General features: G+C 39.2%; 2 protein-coding genes across 4 annotated transcripts; both read left to right on the top strand.

Annotated features, from left to right (window-relative positions):
• The first annotated feature begins 1,491 nt into the window (after positions 1-1,491).
• Positions 1,492-8,445, top strand: KLCR1 (Tetratricopeptide repeat (TPR)-like superfamily protein). The gene is made up of 3 exons (XM_077395221.1): positions 1,492-2,366; positions 3,316-4,224; positions 7,943-8,445. The coding sequence occupies exons 1-3, from the start codon at positions 1,699-1,701 to the stop codon at positions 8,175-8,177; spliced, it is 1,812 nt and encodes a 603-aa protein (XP_077251336.1). The 5' UTR covers positions 1,492-1,698; the 3' UTR covers positions 8,178-8,445.
• A 1,101-nt stretch (positions 8,446-9,546) lies between these two features.
• On the top strand, positions 9,547-17,911 carry LOC143890505 (signal recognition particle 19 kDa protein-like). Of its 3 annotated transcripts, none has more exons than XM_077395219.1 (4): positions 9,547-9,703; positions 11,634-11,828; positions 12,899-12,998; positions 17,516-17,911. In XM_077395219.1, exons 2-4 carry the CDS (start codon positions 11,652-11,654, stop codon positions 17,647-17,649), a joined length of 411 nt encoding a protein of 136 aa, XP_077251334.1. In that variant the 5' UTR covers positions 9,547-9,703; positions 11,634-11,651; the 3' UTR covers positions 17,650-17,911. The 3 variants fall into 3 exon arrangements, with proteins under 3 accessions (XP_077251334.1, XP_077251335.1, XP_077251333.1); XM_077395220.1 differs by having other exon boundaries at positions 9,557-9,703; positions 11,650-11,828; XM_077395218.1 differs by having other exon boundaries at positions 9,701-9,795.
• Positions 17,912-18,169: the final 258 nt, after the last annotated feature.

The following is an 18,169-nucleotide window of genomic DNA, read 5'->3' as shown; positions in this document are numbered from 1 at the left end:
AAGGGGATGTAATAACTCTTTACCATTCTGGAGGACTGGGTAATTTTACACTACAAAGGGGTGGCCCAGGGAAGAACAAAGTGCGAATATATCATTTCGCTGTAAATATAACATTATATTACTTGAATACGTTAGTGACTGGTGTGAGAGGAGGATAGTGGTATTTAAATACAGGCTTCTCAAAGGCCAAATTACTGATTTGCCTCAAAAAATTTCTAATTCCTAGTGTCTGAATTCTGAAATCACGGAGGCAATGTGAGTCCTTCTCGCAAATGGTGAAAGCAACGAGATCCGATCACCCACCTCTGACCCGCAGCTGACTCTGAGGTGGGGCGCTTTTTGTCATTTTAAAATGGGAACAGATATATTAACCCCCTTTTCTTCCCCGGCCACCTCATTCTAGTGTACATATGAATATTATTTTTAAACTAGAAGGGGTTGACGGGGGTGGGGATTATATCATTTCTCGTTATATATTTGCCTCATTTTCTTCCACGGGCTACCCTTAGTGTAATTATGACTGCTATTTTACAGTACAAGGGCGGTGGCCTTGGGAGGAAAATGGGGTGAATGTATCATTTCCCTGAAACAACGGCAATTTTAACTAGGGGTGTAACTCAAGTCGGGTTGGGTCTTTTTCCAAAAACCCACGATTCCCAAACCTAGCCCCTACCCATGATAATTCTCCGGTCGAGTCGGGTCGGGTCAGGTTTTTTGACGTTGACGCGTTGTAGAAAGAAAAAAAAAACACAAATCTTCACACCAAAAATCACTAAATTTATGTAATTAAGTGTATAGATTTAAGAAGAAAACTATATTTCCACATCATAAACATGATCACCTCAATGAAAACAATTATATCAATGTATTGAAAATTAATTTGCTATGTTATTCAAGAGATAATTAAAAATTTTACAGTACACCTACATAAGCTGAGTCGGGTTTCGGGGTTTTTTTTCTGTAAACCTGACCTTACCCAAGACCCATGATTTCTAAACTCGACCCATGCTATTTTCGGGTCGGGTCGATGCGGGTTCGGTAAAACCCGATCCAAGTTGCACCTCTAATTTTAACTCATTGTTACTTTTTGATGCCAAAAATTATAGTCGTGCCTAAGGTAGGACCCAGTAATTAAAGGGTTAGGTTCTTTCAGAAAGTGGTTCCCACCTGTAAGGATTGTGTCGGACGCCACACAATCCCCTTCATCAATCCTTCTTAGTTTAGACTTTCACAGTTTAAAGACAAGAACACCATCGACATCGTAGAAAAATAACGGCACTGTTTATTCCGTCGAACAAAACCGTGAAGTGTGAATGCGATGGTTTTACAGAAGAGTGGCACTTTCGAAATTTTAACCAGAGAAATGGTTATTGTTGCAGTGGCAGAAGACTAGAGTGTAAGTGTGTAATACACTAATATTATAAAGAAAACCGAAAAGCGGGGACGGATTTTTCATTTTCTTTTCTTTTTATATGCAATTTTTTTTTAGTCAGTGTGAGTCGTGTGAGTGATGAGAAGTAGCTTGGAAGCAAGGTAGCAAGTTGTAAACTTGTAATCACTATTTTCTTCTATATCTCCTCCTTTCCTCAATTCTTCTGTCTCTGCAATTCTCTTCCTCGGAGCTCTCTCTCTCTCTCTCTCTCTCTCTCTCTACGAAATTCTCTTATTTTTTTGCAGAAGAGTTTCTTCTTCGCAGCTATGCCTGGTCTAGTTTCCATCAAGACCCCTCCAGACGCGCCACCGATTCAAATTCTCGTCCCAAACGACAATCCCCAGATCCGGAACCCAGAAGAAGATTCAGAGAGCCGAAATCCTAAAACAAGATCTCCAATCCCTAAGAGAACCCCTTCCCCCTCCCCCTCCACTTCCCGCACCAAACCCTCTCCAAACTCGAGTTCCGGCAAGAAAAAAACCCCGGAAAAGCCAAAACTCGACGAATCGGCGCTCGATAACCCCGATCTCGGTCCCTTCCTCCTGAAACTCGCTCGCGATACCCTAGCTGTGGGTGAAAACCCTAACAAGGCTCTCGATTTTGCGATCCGGGCTTCACGATCTTTTGAAATATGCGCCGTCGAAGGGGAACCGAGTTTGGAGTTGGCTATGAGTTTGCATGTTGTGGCTGCGATCTATTGTAGCCTTGGGCGTTTTGAGGAGGCGATCCCGGTGCTGGAACGGGCGATTAGGGTTCCGGAGGTCGGACTAGGGCCAGATCATGCTCTCGCGGTGTTTTCAGGGTATATGCAGCTTGGAGATACGCATTCGATGCTGGGGCAGCTCGATCGCTCGATTGCCTGTTATGAGGCTGGTCTCAAGATCCAGATCGAGGCGCTTGGAGAGACCGATCCTAGGGTTGGTGAGACTTGCAGGTCAGTAACACTCTCTCTCTCTCTCTGTGTGTGTGTGCGCGCGCGCGCGTACGTTAGCCACGGGAGATTAACGTACGCCGTATGCGGTCCCTATTTTCGCTCTGGGTGATCCAGGGCCGCATCGGGGAGGTTCTTTCTGTAATAGCGCACGTTAGCAACATGAAGTTCATCTCTCTGTCTCATGCGCACGTTAGCTACGGGAGGGTAACGTATACGCTGCATGTTTTCGCTCTGGTGTGTGTACACAGCTGCACAAGGGCGCCGCCTCAAGGAGGTTCTTTCTCGTAACAGCGCACGTTAGCAATACTAAGGTTAACGTGCGCTGATCCAGAGCCCCTTGTCGGCAGCTAACAATGGCGCAAATTAGTGGTATCGTTTTGGGGTAATTTAACGTGTACCGTGTACTGCTGACTGAGGCCACGTGATCCAAGGGAGGTTTGATTAGATGCCCTCGTGATTCGTGCATTTTCAATTTTATTATTGTTTTCTGTGACCGTGATTATTGGACTTGTAAATCGGGCTGTCCTGTTTTTTTGAGAGCGTGTCGCTCACGGCGCATGTTAGTAGGTTTTTGTATTCTGTCTTTCTCAAAATTGGACGGCTGCATCCAACGGCCATAGATTAGGAAAAATTTCATTTAATAGAATATCGTTTCTTCTTCTGGTTTCTCTAGCATTACTCTTTGTCCAAAGGTATCACGATTCCAAAAAAGCTCTCAGTAGCGCTTTTGAGTCATTGGCTTTTGCAATCCATCTTTATCCTCATATAACAGAAATGAGAGAAGAAAACCGGAGAGAAAATGCATAACAGAAGGGTTATCCCCTCTATTTTCCCCTTCTATTAAAAAAGTTTACGTGTAAAAAACAAACAAGGACCAATTTTGGTTGCATCCAAAGATCCCTTTAATAAACATTGGCGCCAAGATACAACTGATTTTTTAAAATGACAGGTACTTGGCGGAGGCCCATGTTCAAGCAATGCAATTTGATGAGGCGGAGAGTCTCTGCCAGAAGACCCTTGAAATCCACCGCGAGCATAGCGCCCCTGCCTCCCTTGAAGAAGCCGCTGACCGCCGGCTTATTGCCCTTATCTGTGAGGCCAAGGGCGAATTTGAAGCCGCCCTTGAGCACCTAGTCCTTGCCAGCATGGCGATGATTGCCAACGGTCAAGATAATGAGGTTGCTGCCATAGATGTCGGCATTGGTGACATCTACCTCTCCCTCTGCCGCTTTGATGAGGCTGTCTTCTCGTACCAGAAGGCTCTAACTGTTTTCAAATCCATTAAGGGTGACAACCACCCTTCAGTTGCCTCAGTCTTTATTCGACTTGCTGACCTTTACTACAAAACAGGGAAGCTTAGAGAATCCAAATCCTATTGTGAGAACGCCCTCAGGATCTATGTGAAACCTGTTCCCGGGACCACTGCTGAGGAGATTGCCAGTGGATTGACTGAGATCTCGGCCATATATGAGTCTGTGAATGAGCCCGAGGAGGCATTGAAGCTCTTGCAGAAGGCCATGAAATTGTTGGAGAATGCACCTGGGCAGAGTAGCACTATAGCGGGTATTGAGGCACAGATGGGTGTTATGCTTTACATGGTTGGGAGGTTTGGACAGGCGCACAGCTCTTTTGAGAGTGCTGTGGCAAAGCTTAGGGCTGGTGGAGAGAGGAAGTCAGCGTTCTTTGGTGTTGTGTTGAACCAGATGGGATTGGCATGTGTACAGCTTTATAAGATAGACAAGGCGGCTGAGTTGTTTGAAGAAGCGAGAGGGATTCTAGAGCAGGAATGTGGGCCATACCATCCAGACACTCTTGGTGTGTATAGCAATCTTGCAGCAACTTATGATGCCATGGGCAGGTAAGAACACTTCCGTTAAGAGCTTTCTGGATTTCATTATTTCTTTGTTGTTTGTTTGAATTCTCCCCACTTTGAGAAGTTTTATTTCTTTTTGTACTTGCCATTGTGCCTGCCTTTGTATCCTATTATTATTACATTTCCCCCTTTTCCTGTTTGCCTCAATGGAGCTGCTATGCTAGGCAGAATATTCAATTAAATGTGCTCTCCTGCTTATTGGAACCAATTCCTATGTATATGATGATTTTGTGTACAAAATATGGTTGGTGGTGCATATACAAACGGTTAGGGATCTAAAATACAGTTGGTGGTGCATATGAAAACGGTTGTATCCACTTAACTTGTACCATGTGTGATTTAGACGGTTTGTTCTGTATTTACTCAAATGCATTTGTGTTGACTACGGAACACTCATTTTTTTTTTTTTTTCAAATGGTAAGGAATACTCGTTTTCATTTTCATTAGTAATTGTTGTCATGATAGTTGTATGTGGGTTCTGTTTCTGTTTTTGTTGTGGAGTGAAACATTTAGGTATTATGCCTTTGTTTTGGTGGTTATTTCAAAAGATATGCAACATAATTTCAAATAATTAGAAAGATTAAAAACCTTGACATACAAACATAAACACATATTTTGCTGGATGCACTTTTTATTAATATCATGTTAACATCTATTTAAACTTATCGTCAACATAATTCACTTAAGGAGAGCGTTTTGATATTCGTAAACCCCCAATCTGATGGAGATGTTTCTATCAATTAAATAGGTCCTTGAGGCATCTGATTTTTTCTAGTAAAAAAAAGGTAAAAAATGTAGAAAAGGGAAAGTCAGAGCTGGCTTGAACAACCTGAAACAGATCATAACAATCCAAATGACTAGAACTCAGGTTCCATTTCAGTATTATCCTACACAAACCGGATGTTTAGGAATATTCGTCATTTTGTCTTGATCGGTGCCAAACTTCTTTTTAGGTTGTCATCTCCACACAGTTCCTACCACTCTTTGCTTGAACAATTTGTCCTACCTGCACATCATAAGATTATGGGCTTGCACAGCCAATTGATGCCAATGTCGCAGGTGTGGGGGACTAGTGTCAAACGATCATGTTGCGGTGTGCATATTTGTCATGTGCACCTCATTATGTTGTCACTTATTTGTAACAAGGTTCTTCTGGCTGGGGAGCAGAGTCTGGTTGGTGCACTAGCAGCTGACTGGTGAGAGGGTGGGTAAGGGTTGGGTCTTTAGTTTACTGTGAAGGGTGTTTGATCTAATGAGAGCGGACCTCACGTGAGGAGAGGAGTCAACAGAATGGCATTTTGGTGTCTGAATCTATTACTCTATTCTGAGTATAAAGACTTATGGTTGTGGTACATGCTTTAAACAGTATTCCTTTTTGGAAGTCAATGTTCAGTCTCTTTTATCCTATGTTACATTTTATGTTTTAAGGGAGAGCTAATCACGCTCAATATTTAATGCATCTTGCAACATGATTGAGAAATCACTGTAGAAGGTCAAGGTCTCTCCTTTCATCCCTTTTCACTTAAGGCTCTGTTTGGTTGCAAAAAGCCTGGAAGACGGCTGAGCATTTTTAGGAAATATGAAACACCAAATGTTGTTTGGTTGTCAAATTTTAGCTCAAATTCCATTGGACTACTAGACATGGAAGAGACATCATTATTAGCTTTTTGCTTAGGTGTGGCGCCTATGTGGAGATTTTGTCCCCTCTCCTACTTTTCCAATGCAAAACCTTGTTTTTGGTGGATTTTAGAGGGGAGAAGAGTAGAATATGTCTTGTCATGTGTAATCATTACTTTTTTCTCTCTTTCTCTCTCTTCTACTATTTATTTTGTTAATGACACCCCTCCATTCTCCACATGCTTTGACATCCAACCAAACACACTACCAGAATTCCCCTACTCTTCTCCAGACAACTCTACACATATCCCACCCTTGTCACCTCCTTGTTGACTACTATTTCCACTAAAATCCCAGCTAACCAAACAGAGCCTTAGGGTCTGTTCGGTTGTGCAGTGGAAAAGGAAAAGAAAAAGAAATGACGTGGCATATGGAAAAGGAAAAGGATAAGAAAACAGCACCAGAGTGCATTCAGTTGCCAGGAAAAGAAAAAGAAAATGTAATTAACAAATCTAACATAACCCTATTTCCGTTTCAAAATTCTAGCAACCAAAAGACGTAATTAACAACCATCAAATGCATTATCATCGCAAAAACCCTAACTAGGAGGCCTAAAAAATCGAATTTATCTTTGATTTCTGGTTTGGGGTTTTGATGGGGGTGCTTTGAATGGCGTTGGCTGCCATGAAAGAAGAGTGAGAGAGAGCCAAAACGAACCAAAAAGACACAAATCAGTTCTGAGAAAGAGAGATCCTAACCCCCCCAAAAAATCTGAAATCACAAATCAGAGAGGGAGATGGTGGAAATGTTGAAAACAATGGCACAAAAACCAAATAAAATTGACAGATCTGAACCCCATATGAGAAAACCCTTCTGAGAAAGAGAAAGATGGGTTAAACCCACAGATAAAACAAGAATGACAGATCTATTCACAGATCAAAACCAAAAGAGGAAGATGGGTTAAACCCACTCTAAACAACCCACAAATCACAGGTCTATTTACAGAGAGAGAGAGAGAGAGAGAGAGAGAGAGAGAGAGAGAGAGAGAGAGAAGATGGAGACCAACGAGTCTTCTCGCCCGAGATGGAGGTCTCGCCGGAGACGATGGAGGAGGAAGATGGAGGGAGATGAAATGGAAATTGCTTGCGAAGATGAAATGGGGTTTCGCCGAGGTCTCACCGGAGACGGAGAACGTCTCGCCGGAGATATGGACATCTCGCCGGAGACGATGGAGGGAGATGAAATGGGGTTTGCTTGTGAAGTTGAAATGGGGTTTGCTTGTGATTTTGTGAAGAAGCCTCGAACCTCGGTTGGTTTTTCCGCTCCCCGATAAAACAAGAATCCGAGGAATTTTTTATAAAATCCGACCATTTTGGACAGATTTTGAAACGCGGAAAGTGAGTTGACACGTCACTTGTGACGGATTCCACGTGGGATGGTGGCTTTCCAAATCCGCACAACAAAACGTTCATTTTTTCTTCTTTCCACTGAAAAAGGTGTGCTTTTCCTTTTCCTTTCCGCTAATTTGGCGACTCCAATTCAGAAAATAATGCAGCGATCATTGTTCTTCCTCTGCATTGTGCTATAAGAGGAATGATCTAATCTTTTTTTTATTTTTATCTTGGATCAAGGCTTTGTTTTTCAACCTAGAGGTTGGACATTCAATCCCAGCTTAACAACTAAAAAAATGTAAGAAGTAAATCTAAAAAGAATTTGTTAGATCTCAAACCACATGCATGTTGATTCTCTCACTTGATCACAACCCGACTTAAGCTCATGTTGTTTAGTAATGTCTATGGAAGACTGAAAGTTCCCACCAAAAAAATAGAAGAGTGAATAATTTACTGAATTATGTTGATATTCACAACAAAAAGAACTTGACATGGCTATATGGGCCTAATTCAAATGTCCGTGCAAAATAAACTTTCAAAGAAAAATCGGCGAATGAAACTGTAGGCTATGAAGTTTTCAACCTGTTGAGGAACATGGCATTTCTTTCAATAAAGATCAAGACAGTTCTCAATTAAAATCTTTACATACTGCTGTTGGATCTTCTTCATTAATATTTATCGTGTTCTTCTGACAGGGTTGAAGATGCCATTGAGATCTTGGAGTATGTCCTTAAGGTGAGAGAAGAAAAACTTGGGACTGCAAACCCCGATGTAGATGATGAAAAGAAAAGGCTAGCTGAGCTATTGAAAGAAGCTGGCAGAGCCAGGAACAGACAAACTAAATCGCTTGAAAATCTCCTCGATTCAAACTCTCAGAGGATGAAGAAAGAGGTAACAAAGAGGTGGTCTGGCTTGGGTTTCAGAACCTAACAAAATCTCTCTCTCTCTCTCTCTCTCTCTCTCTCTCTGTAACATAGAAGAAACATGTGTAAAGGTCAGGTTGGGAATTTGGTGGGTTTTCTACTATTCTTCTTCTTGTTTTTTTTTTTCGTTTGAGCTTCTAATCCTTATTTGCTTCTCGTATTCCTGATTGTTCATTTGAGTATTTGTGTTGTGATTGAAGCTCCTCATTGTGAAAAAAAAAGTTCAGGTATGTTGGTTAATAAATATTTATATCTACGCCTTATTTACCATTGTATATGTTTCTTTCCATGAATGAATGCCTACTACTTTTCAAATCCTCTGAGCAACGAGAAAAAAAATACCACATTACGTCATCCTCTTCTAACGTTACCGGTGCCATTGGATGATGTGGGTCCAGTGCCATTATAAGATCCATGTTTTCCAAACAGCATCCTTTTTATATTGAACAAATCAAAGGATTTTAGAACTTTTATAAAATTGGACCATACATTATAAGAAGGGAGATGATTTTTTCGCCCCTACAGGATAATGCGCCCCCCTGTTAATGTGAATTGTGGGCAGACTTTAACGTGGTTCTACGTCAAATCACGTTAACAGGGGGATGCATTATCCTTCGCAGGGGGGGGCGCGGGTTTGGGTGAAAAAATCATCACTCTATAAGAATTATTCAACTTCCTTACAAGATATATAAAAGACCAGTGATATCAGCATGACAATATTTTGATAATGGGGCTAACTCACCTTGTTTTACATTTTTAGCTAGCGCTGAAGGCAATTACAATTCCGACTTTTTTGGAATTTGAAGGCATTTGGTAAAGTCATTTTCCATGGAAAATTCATTCCAAATCGGAAATATCCCCTGTTTTCAAGAAAAAATTGCTTACCTACGAGACCCTTGAAATTTTGTTCCATCAAATATATTTTCCATAGAATTTTCCATAAAATTTTCCCTGCTCTCCCTAGTCAATTTATAACATCCCATGGTATTTCCTATGTGTTAGTCAAATAATTAGAGTAGGTAGTGGATCAATCATGCATCACAGAAGTTTATCTTAGTATGTGATTTACCATCGGCAAATTTTTCCAGGGTTTGCTAGGTTTGCAATTTTCCTTTCAAAACGTGGGAATTTATTTTTTCGGGAAAAAATCCATGGAAATTAATGCCGTTTTTTTTGGGTTTTTAAAACAAAAAACTAAAAAACAAGGGAATGATTTTTTCGCCCCACTCTTGGATAATTCGCCCCCAATTTTAAGATGATTTGACGTCAAAAAGCGTTAAAGTATGCCACAATTCACCTTACAAGTGGGGTACCTTATCCTACAGTGGGGCGAAAAAATCATCTTCCAAAAACAATGTTTGGCGCATGTAGCGCAATCGATTTTATCGCTTTCAATTTCGATTCTGAATCGAAAATATTGGAGTGAATTTTTTACGTTTCCCGTGGGAAAGGAAACGAAATCGGAAACCCGGGGTTGTTTCCAATAACTTCAAACCTAGGTTTTCTCCAAAGCCCAGCGCCATCGACTCCCAGGTCTCTCTCTCTCTCTTTCTCTCCCCTTAAACTGATTTAAGCTGCTGGATATCGTTCCCTTTTCTGAACTGAGAATTGAAGAAATGTTCTATGTAATGCTTCCTGCATCTTTCTTTTAATATCAAGAGCATGGTCTTGTAGCACCATGTTTTTCCTCCTCCTCTAACAGAATTTGTTGCAAGATACTGACCATGGGTCTCATCTGATACGAACATTTTCAGATTTTTTTGCACAATTTTCTTCTTCTTTTTATATATCAATCGCATTGTAGTGCCTTGTATTTCTATTTTTTTTTTAGAACAAGAGGATTGTCTGACTTTATTTCTTACATTGTTCTTATTATGCATGCATTTCTATTGATTCTCTATTATTTGAAGAGGATAAATCTTATCAATCAAACGTGATTTTGCTCAATAGTGCTTATTGGGACAAAATCACGTTTGATCATTATTGCTGATTCTCAATAACAATAGATGGTCTCTTTACACCCCTCTTGGCTACACTAACTGTTTGATCATTACTGCTTATTGGGATATGTCTAAATGATATGTCCGCAGTTCACTTGGAAACCAACAGCTTATTTTCATTGATAAATAGGAATAGGATGCTAGTCTTCTTTTCATTAAACACTGTTTTTCTCTCATTCTAAATCGTCACAAGCCATTATACTCTCCCAGTGTGTCCCAACTCTTTTAGGTTCTAGATCTTGAGAAGCTCTTTGATGGAGACCTTTCCTTTCACGGGTGAAGGCAAACTCACTATTTTCCTTTCCCAGTCCTCCCTGAACAATGCATGGGATAGAGAATCAAGGGCTTGAATCAATTCCTCTTTCTTCATAAGACCGAGTTGAATCCAGCCCAATCTTTGGGAAGGCTTGCCGACCTTGCCATCCCTTGCTGCATTGGTTCAACATTCGCATCCGACTATGGACAGCCTGATTGGGCGCAAGGAAAGTTTTTTTTCCCAATGTGGTACTTGGCCTTCCACTCCAAGTAAGATCCTTACATGAGAGGAACTTGAAAACTGTCTAGGTTTTTTTTTTTTTTTTTTTTTTTTAAATTTTTTGGGAAAGGCTGATACAATTCCTTTTATTGTCTCTGGCCTTTGAAATCTGGGGATATTAGCTGAACAAAATGATAGTATTTATAATATATATATATATATATATATATATATATATATATATATATATATATATAGAGAGAGAGAGAGAGAGAGAGAGAGAGAGAGAGAGAGAGAGAGAGAGAAATTATATGTTGAAGGGTCATATAAACACGTAAATGTGGTACGATAAAGGTACCGCGCTTGATATTTGATCCAACAGCAGCTCCTTGATATTTGATCCAACAGCAGCTCCTCAAAAAGTGAGCTGGTGTTGGATCAAATATCAAGGATGGGATGATGAGTACATATTCATAAGGCTCTTCATCATATAATCTCTCTCTTTCTCTCTCTCTCTCTCTATACACACACACACACACACACACACACACACACACACATGTATGTAAGAAAGAAAAATCATTCATTCAATCAAAACGTAACTGAAAGAATGAAAAGTATTCAAAGCAACCTCCTATGGCATGGGCTTGGTGACAAGAAGAGGAGCATTTCAATGTCTAGAATGAGGTATGGCACCCCCCAAAGGCCATAAATTAGGTAAGTTCATGATTCAAGTTTCACTCTTCTTCATAGTGGTGGTGGTGGATAACTGCAAATTCATTTGATTAGCTACTGTATCTAGTTATGTGAATGATAGACATTTATTTCAGACCGAGAAGTACTAGTTCTTGGTTAATTAAGCTTTTTGTTCAACTCCACCTATCAAACTTTCATAAGATGCAGTTTCATATTTAAGGTATAAGGCATAGCATTTCTTAAGCTGCTATGTTACCTTATTTTTTAGCTATTCTTAAATATTCTTTTGTAGGACTTCCACATAACAGGCATGGATGGAGATGTACCTAATATAAAGAGGTGGACTGTATTTTATCCTGTTTACATAAATTCAAAGAAAACATTAGCTGAAGGGCGACGAATTAGCACAAGCAAAGCATGTGAAAATCCTACTTGTGTTGAGATTGCGGACAGCTGCAACTTCCTCAAGCTTCCATTCGCAATTGAGGTCTGTTACTACTATGCTTATTTTTACTATCATGCCTGAAAGTTCAAGATGTGAATTCAAATTATTTAATATGGAAAGAGACACTAGAGGCTTAAACGTGTTGGATATGCATTGTTTTGATGATGACATTCCTCATGTTATTTAACACTTCTTTTATTGTCTGGTATATCATTTTGGAAATTGTATAATCCTTTGACGGCCAATAGAAAAGAGTAAATTCAAGAGAGGAGTGTCATTATTAAAACAGGGGTGTTTGGATATCATTTCCTTAAAGACATTGAAGCAGGTAATATTTGCTATGTTTTTAATATAATTAGGTTACAGGAACCATAGTTTTAAATTTCGGCCGAAATCCGAAATTTCGGCCGAAATCCGAAATTTTGGCCAAACTAAACCGAAATTACATTGAATTGGATGTTTACATGATTTCCCCGAAATTTCAAAAATTTCCCTGAAATTTCGGCCAAAATTTTAACCAAAATTTCTACCCGAAATGTATAAGATTTCCACCGAAATGTAAAGATTTCCACCGAAATGGCCGAAATTTTTACCGAAATTTTGTACTTTTTGGTGGAAATTTTAAGGAAACCAAAATTTTTGTCAAATTTTTACATGATTTTGGCCGAAATTTCCACCGAAATCGAAATATTTCGGTTTCCGTTGTGGCCGAAACTGACACTTAAAACCTTGACAGGAACTCTACACACATACATGCAATATAAGTACTTTTCTTATATACCAGAATATTTTAATCCACATTATGTGGCTATGAACTTATTGTTATGGGATTTTGTTGGCATAATTATAGGCTTATAGCACCCTTGTTGTCTGAGAGTCTAGTTTTTTCACATAGAAATCAATTCCCGCTTTCATCCTCTGACATATTTATGCGTTTTTTTAAAGTCTGCATCATTAGAGTTTTTCCCTGGCTTTTCATTTGCGTTGGTCTTCTCATAGGTTTCTCTAGTGCTTATGCATACTAAATGGAAATAGTATTCTTAGAGAAACTGGCTAATAATTTTGAAGCTTACACTTATGCATAGTGTGTCTTTTGTGTTTCGTGGATGCAGATTGACAAGGCATATCCACGTGATTTCATGCAGAGAGGAAGAGTGAGGGTGTCGCTGAAAAAGGAAGATGGAACTTTGTATAATCCAGCAATTAGTTCCAGTAAGTTCTTTTATGTTTGACAAGAAAAATTTTCATAACTAAACTAATAGGAAGAAACATTAGAAAATTTCCAAAGTTCTCTCATTTTTTTTTTTTCAAATGGTGAGATCTTCGCAAGATCTCTCAATTAGGTTTACAAAACATTTGCATGTTCTTCTCCTGCCTCATGAGTGGTGCCGTGGTGATCTAATGTGCAGTAAATCTGCCAAAGGCTTGCGTGATGTTGAACAACTTCAATCATTTTCCAACAGTTTTTTTGTTTCAATTTTCTGCTTCCGATTTATTTACAATTTCTTTTTTGTTGGAATTAAAGTTTTAACTAGTCATCTTGGATGCGGTAATAACTGCAGTGGGTGGATATCTAGTTCCGAGTTAAAGCAAATGGAATTTAGGACTTATATTTAAATAAAGTGTGGATGATTCTTATTTAAGGGTTGGAAGGAGATTTGTTTCAGTGTAGAGCATCGGCCTGCTATAGCACAACAGCGGCAGACTCCTCATGGGATCTTGAAACTCAACTTTGATGGCTCTAGTATGGGTAATCCGGAGCCAGCAGGCATAGTAGGCATTCTAAGAGACTCCACGGGCGATGTAATTTGGGTTTTTTTTCTGGGCTATTGGAGTAATAGATGCGAGTGAAGCGGAGGTTCGAGCTGCTCATCTGGGGATTATTCACCTCTAAGGGGAGTCTTTGGACCGTGTGATTGTGGAAGGTGATTCCCTTAATGTAATTAGATGTCTTAGAGGTTCATCGGTCCCCCCTCGAGGTTTGCTCAGTTCTTTTGATGAGATCCGTCATAGATTGAATGGTGCCTCTTTATCTTTTATGCAGGTAAGAAGATCGGCCGACGTGATTGCGGATAGGTTAGCTAGGGGAGGAGTAGATAAACAAAGTCTAGAGCTTTTTTATTTCCTTCCTCCATAATTGGGATGTATCTTCGTTTCGTTTTTTTGGTATTTTGCTTTTTATCTCGAGAAAACATTTCCTACACACTTGTGTAGGTAAGTTACCTACGCACTACCTTAAAATACAGTGGGGGCCCACATTGTTTGGGTGATCCAAACAATTCATTTGAATGGTCCTCACATAGATAGGGTGTCCACAAAAAATCAGATCCATAGGATCATCCCAACCCTACGATTTGTTGAGGTAAAATGGACGTGTATAAACCTTCACAAATTAGTCCATTTTTTGCCTCCATAGTTTTAATGGTTAGGATGATCCTATGGATCTGATTTTTTGTGGACACCCTATCTATGTGAGGACCATTCAAATGAATTGTTTGGATCACCCAAACAATGTGGGCCCCCACTGTATTTTAAGGTAGTGCGTAGGTAACTTACCTACACAAGTGTGTAGGAAATGTTCTCTCTTTTATCTTATGTAATTGTTGTTCCTATGGGGTGTACTTTCTCAGTCGCCCTTTTATTTAATGAAATCTCCTGCCATTCAAAAAAAAATGAGTGAAAGCTACAAATGAAATTTGAGACAAATAGGAGTAATTATATGTAATTGCTAATGTGATACTCCCTTTAAACAATGAAATAAAAGAACAATTTTAGCCACAGCCAAGATTATGTTAAGAAACAAGAATATCCATCCTGACATCTGCTGCCTCTCCGTCAAAACTATTTTTTCTTCTAACCATAGAAATCAAACTTCTGCAAAGAAATTGAGGTTTCATTTACAGAAGATAATCTCCAAGACGACCTTAGTCTGTCAGACATGATGGGGAGACAAGTCTCGATATACTCAACTCAACTCAACAAAGCCTTTATCCCAAACTAGTTGGGGTCGGCTAAATGAATCCTTTAGAAAAAAAAATTCATGTAGATAAAAGGAATCTGCCCATCTCTAATCCTGGTCCTCGTTGGGTTCTTCTATGTGGATCGTTTTCTTCTATTCTATCCTATCCAAGGTCATGTTCTCTGTTATGTTCCTAGCTATAAACAAGTCTCGATATCCTATAAACAAATTAGCACTTCTTAAAAAAATTAGTTCGAAGGTGCTAGGCATTCTCTAGAGATTTGTCACGGAGTGAGAAAAGGTAACTTGTGGCAACTTTCTCTTCTAAACTGATTTCCTATCAAAATTTTGTCTTCGATTGCAAGCCAAGTAAAATGGACAGCCATCACACCACACTTGCTGGAGTTGTTCCAGAATCTATATTGTCCCTATCCATAAATTTGAGTCATGGCTTGTTGGTAGATAGCTAGAAGGGTCTCATTGAGAAAACTTTTGAGTTAGGTTGTTAGGAGGGCTGTAGTCTGGGAGTTCGTGTGAGGTTTGTTGGTGATGGTCAAAGGATTATGGGTGGGCATTTGTTTCGTTGGTGGGTTGTCTTTTTAATGGGTTTATTAAATTTCTTCAGGAGAGAGCATGGGAGCGAATTAAATGATGAAGATCCTCGTTAAGTCTGAGAGACTTTTTGTCTTTCGCATATTGAGGCATTTTATTATTATTATTATTTTTTTAAATTGACAATTTTATTGAATAGTGTGGATGGGACAAGTTGTCCCCTCCATATTACAAAAGTGGATCCAAGATCCAAATACAGTCTTTTACTATGGCTGTCTCTGAGGTGAAATGATTGTTTGAGTTGCTTCATTAGAAATTCTCCGGAGGAAGTATGAGAGTGTGAATGACATGAGGTAGATCTTCACCAAGCTTCAAAGAATTTGGCCTTCACTTATTGAGGCATTGATTTGATCATGGAAGCAGTGGAGCTTATGAAACGAAGTAGATCCCCATCAGCTTGAGAGACCTTGGTCTTTCGCTTTTGGTGGCATCTTTTTGTTGAGATCATTCTTGTCCTCGGGGAGTATTGTGTTATGATGGAATGATTGATGGTTTTTTGGGGTGCTTGTTGGTTTGTTTAGATGGTTTTTTGCAGTATAAAGGGAAGGACTTAATAGTTATCTTTATTATGATAGAATTGCAAGTTACCAATAAAAAAAAATTGCAAGTAGATGGTCTAGTTTTGTTCTACCATATGGTTCAGGAGTATGCTCCTGACCATATATACTATGTAATGCAAGCTGGGACCTCTGGTCCCCAATGTAATTCTCATAGTATAAATATACTTTTGTCAACTTTAAAAAAAAAAAATGTAAATGCCCATACAATAATGCCTTTCACCAGAAGTCTTGGCACAGACCACCGCTTGCTTATGAGAAAAACCTCTTACTATTTGATCCTTTAGCATCTTACGAGACTGTTTGGTCCAAGAAGCCAAACCATTCCACCACGAGGTAGTTCAAACTTCAGAGCCTTAGCCGCCTCAAGGACAAGCGCTGCGTGCCACAACAAAACATCCTGTTAAACCTGTTACAAAGGATGTATGCATAGTAATATGGTGTAACCCCTTCTTTATTCAATTGTTTCATCTTAACTCTAGTTGCAAGAAGTGTACAAGACTTGACTGTAATTTGTACCTCAAGGGGAGAAAAAACTAGTGTATAGACGTAAAAAGTCCATCTATTATCTGAAATAATCCCAAAGCTGCTTTCGAGTAGTTCGCTAATGATCTCTTAAATATTGGATTTAACGTAGTGTAGATCATACATTTTTATGGAAAAAAGCATTATTTGTTGTTGTAGCGTAACGTGATGATATCATTCTTAAGGCAACAGTGAGGAAGGTATACATGAATTTCACCAATGTTGACAGAACGTTTATGACATCAAAGACCTTGGTATTATAGGATACTTTTTGGGGATTAAGTTGGCTAGATCTCCTCAAGGTATTTTCTTGTGTCAAAGGAAATATGTTTTACACATATTTATAGAGAAGTAATCTTGAATTTCTCTTGGCTTTTGATTCAATCATAGAACTTCAAGGTTGACTGGGTTACTTTTTTTGCTCATTTTTGTACTTCATGTATAGTAAATATTGCAATATGTAGTAAGCTTAATTCAGCAACTTTGTTAATATTTATCTGCTTCTCGTATGTTTGATTCGTATAAATCATTCAAAGAGTAGATAATTGCGTAAACATTTTAGTTAATGCTGTAAAATAGTAGCCCAACTCTTTCTTTTCCATTATATACACAGGCTTGAATACATCATTTACGCTCTGTTCGTTTTTGGATTTTGACAACTGATTAGTGGATTCAAAATTTCATATCATTTTAAGTCCAATAATCAGTTTTGGACTCATAATCAGTTCTCAAAATGAGGGTGAGCCTTGGCGCAACTATAAGGTTGCTCCATTGTGACCTGGTGGTCACGGGTTCGAGTCACGGAAACAACCTCTCTGCAAAGCAGGGGTAAGGCTGCTACATCTAGCCCTCCCCAGACCCCGCAATGGTGGGAGCCTCGTGCACTGGGCCGCCCTTTTTTTAAGCAGTTCTCAAAATCCAAAACAAATAGGGCCTCTGTGTGTGTGTGTGTGTGTGGGCTGCTTATAGTATTGTGATTTTAGATACACAAAATTTTCTTCCTGTTACATGATATATTTATTGTTTTTTTCAGTCCCACCTTGGGTTGTACAACTTAATATTTGTTTGAATGCCAGGGAAACAACTGATGCTCCAGGTTGCAGAGATGGTCCCCAGGCATCATGGGAGGATCAGGAAACAGGAGCCTTCAACTACTTCAACTGCAGCATTACCTTCCAAGTCTGGAAAGAGTGGAAGAAAGAAGAAATAATAAGATTCCTTTTGCAAATGAAGGATGCATTTTTTTTAACAGTTACTTTCTCATGCACATTGGTTTATAGACCAAATTGATCATTTTTCTCCTTTCTTTGTTTTGTTCTTCCCTTTTTAGTACTTATTTTTTCCCCTCTAGTGGAATGCTCTTGCCCCATGTCCTTTTACAAATTACAATGCAATGCCAAGATTAGAGACTGCTCCTAAAGCATGGCTGTTTAAACAGAGTGGTGTTTGCCTTAACATGTTTGTTTGGCTGAGGGCTTAACCTCGCACGGCCTCATTTTTTTTTTTTTTTTTAAAGTATTAACTCAGAAGCCCTCGCACGGCCTCATTGACACTGCAAAGAATAGGAGCACTGTACAAAATGATCTCACATTTACCTCGCGGTTATTCATGGCATTTTGAAGAGTATATATTTCAACTTCAATAAATGTTGTTACATTCAAAGCTACTTATTTTCATTAGCTTACTCTAAGAATTCAATGAATTTTGTACTTTTGATTCATGTATTTTCA

This window comes from Tasmannia lanceolata, unplaced genomic scaffold, assembly GCF_043159265.1.
Source record: "Tasmannia lanceolata isolate RefF3 unplaced genomic scaffold, GAP_Taslan_0.1 ptg000013l, whole genome shotgun sequence".
NCBI classification, from domain to species: domain Eukaryota; kingdom Viridiplantae; phylum Streptophyta; class Magnoliopsida; order Canellales; family Winteraceae; genus Tasmannia; species Tasmannia lanceolata.
The sequence above is the reverse complement of the archived record's forward strand: the minus strand, read 5'-3'. Positions and strand labels throughout refer to the sequence as shown.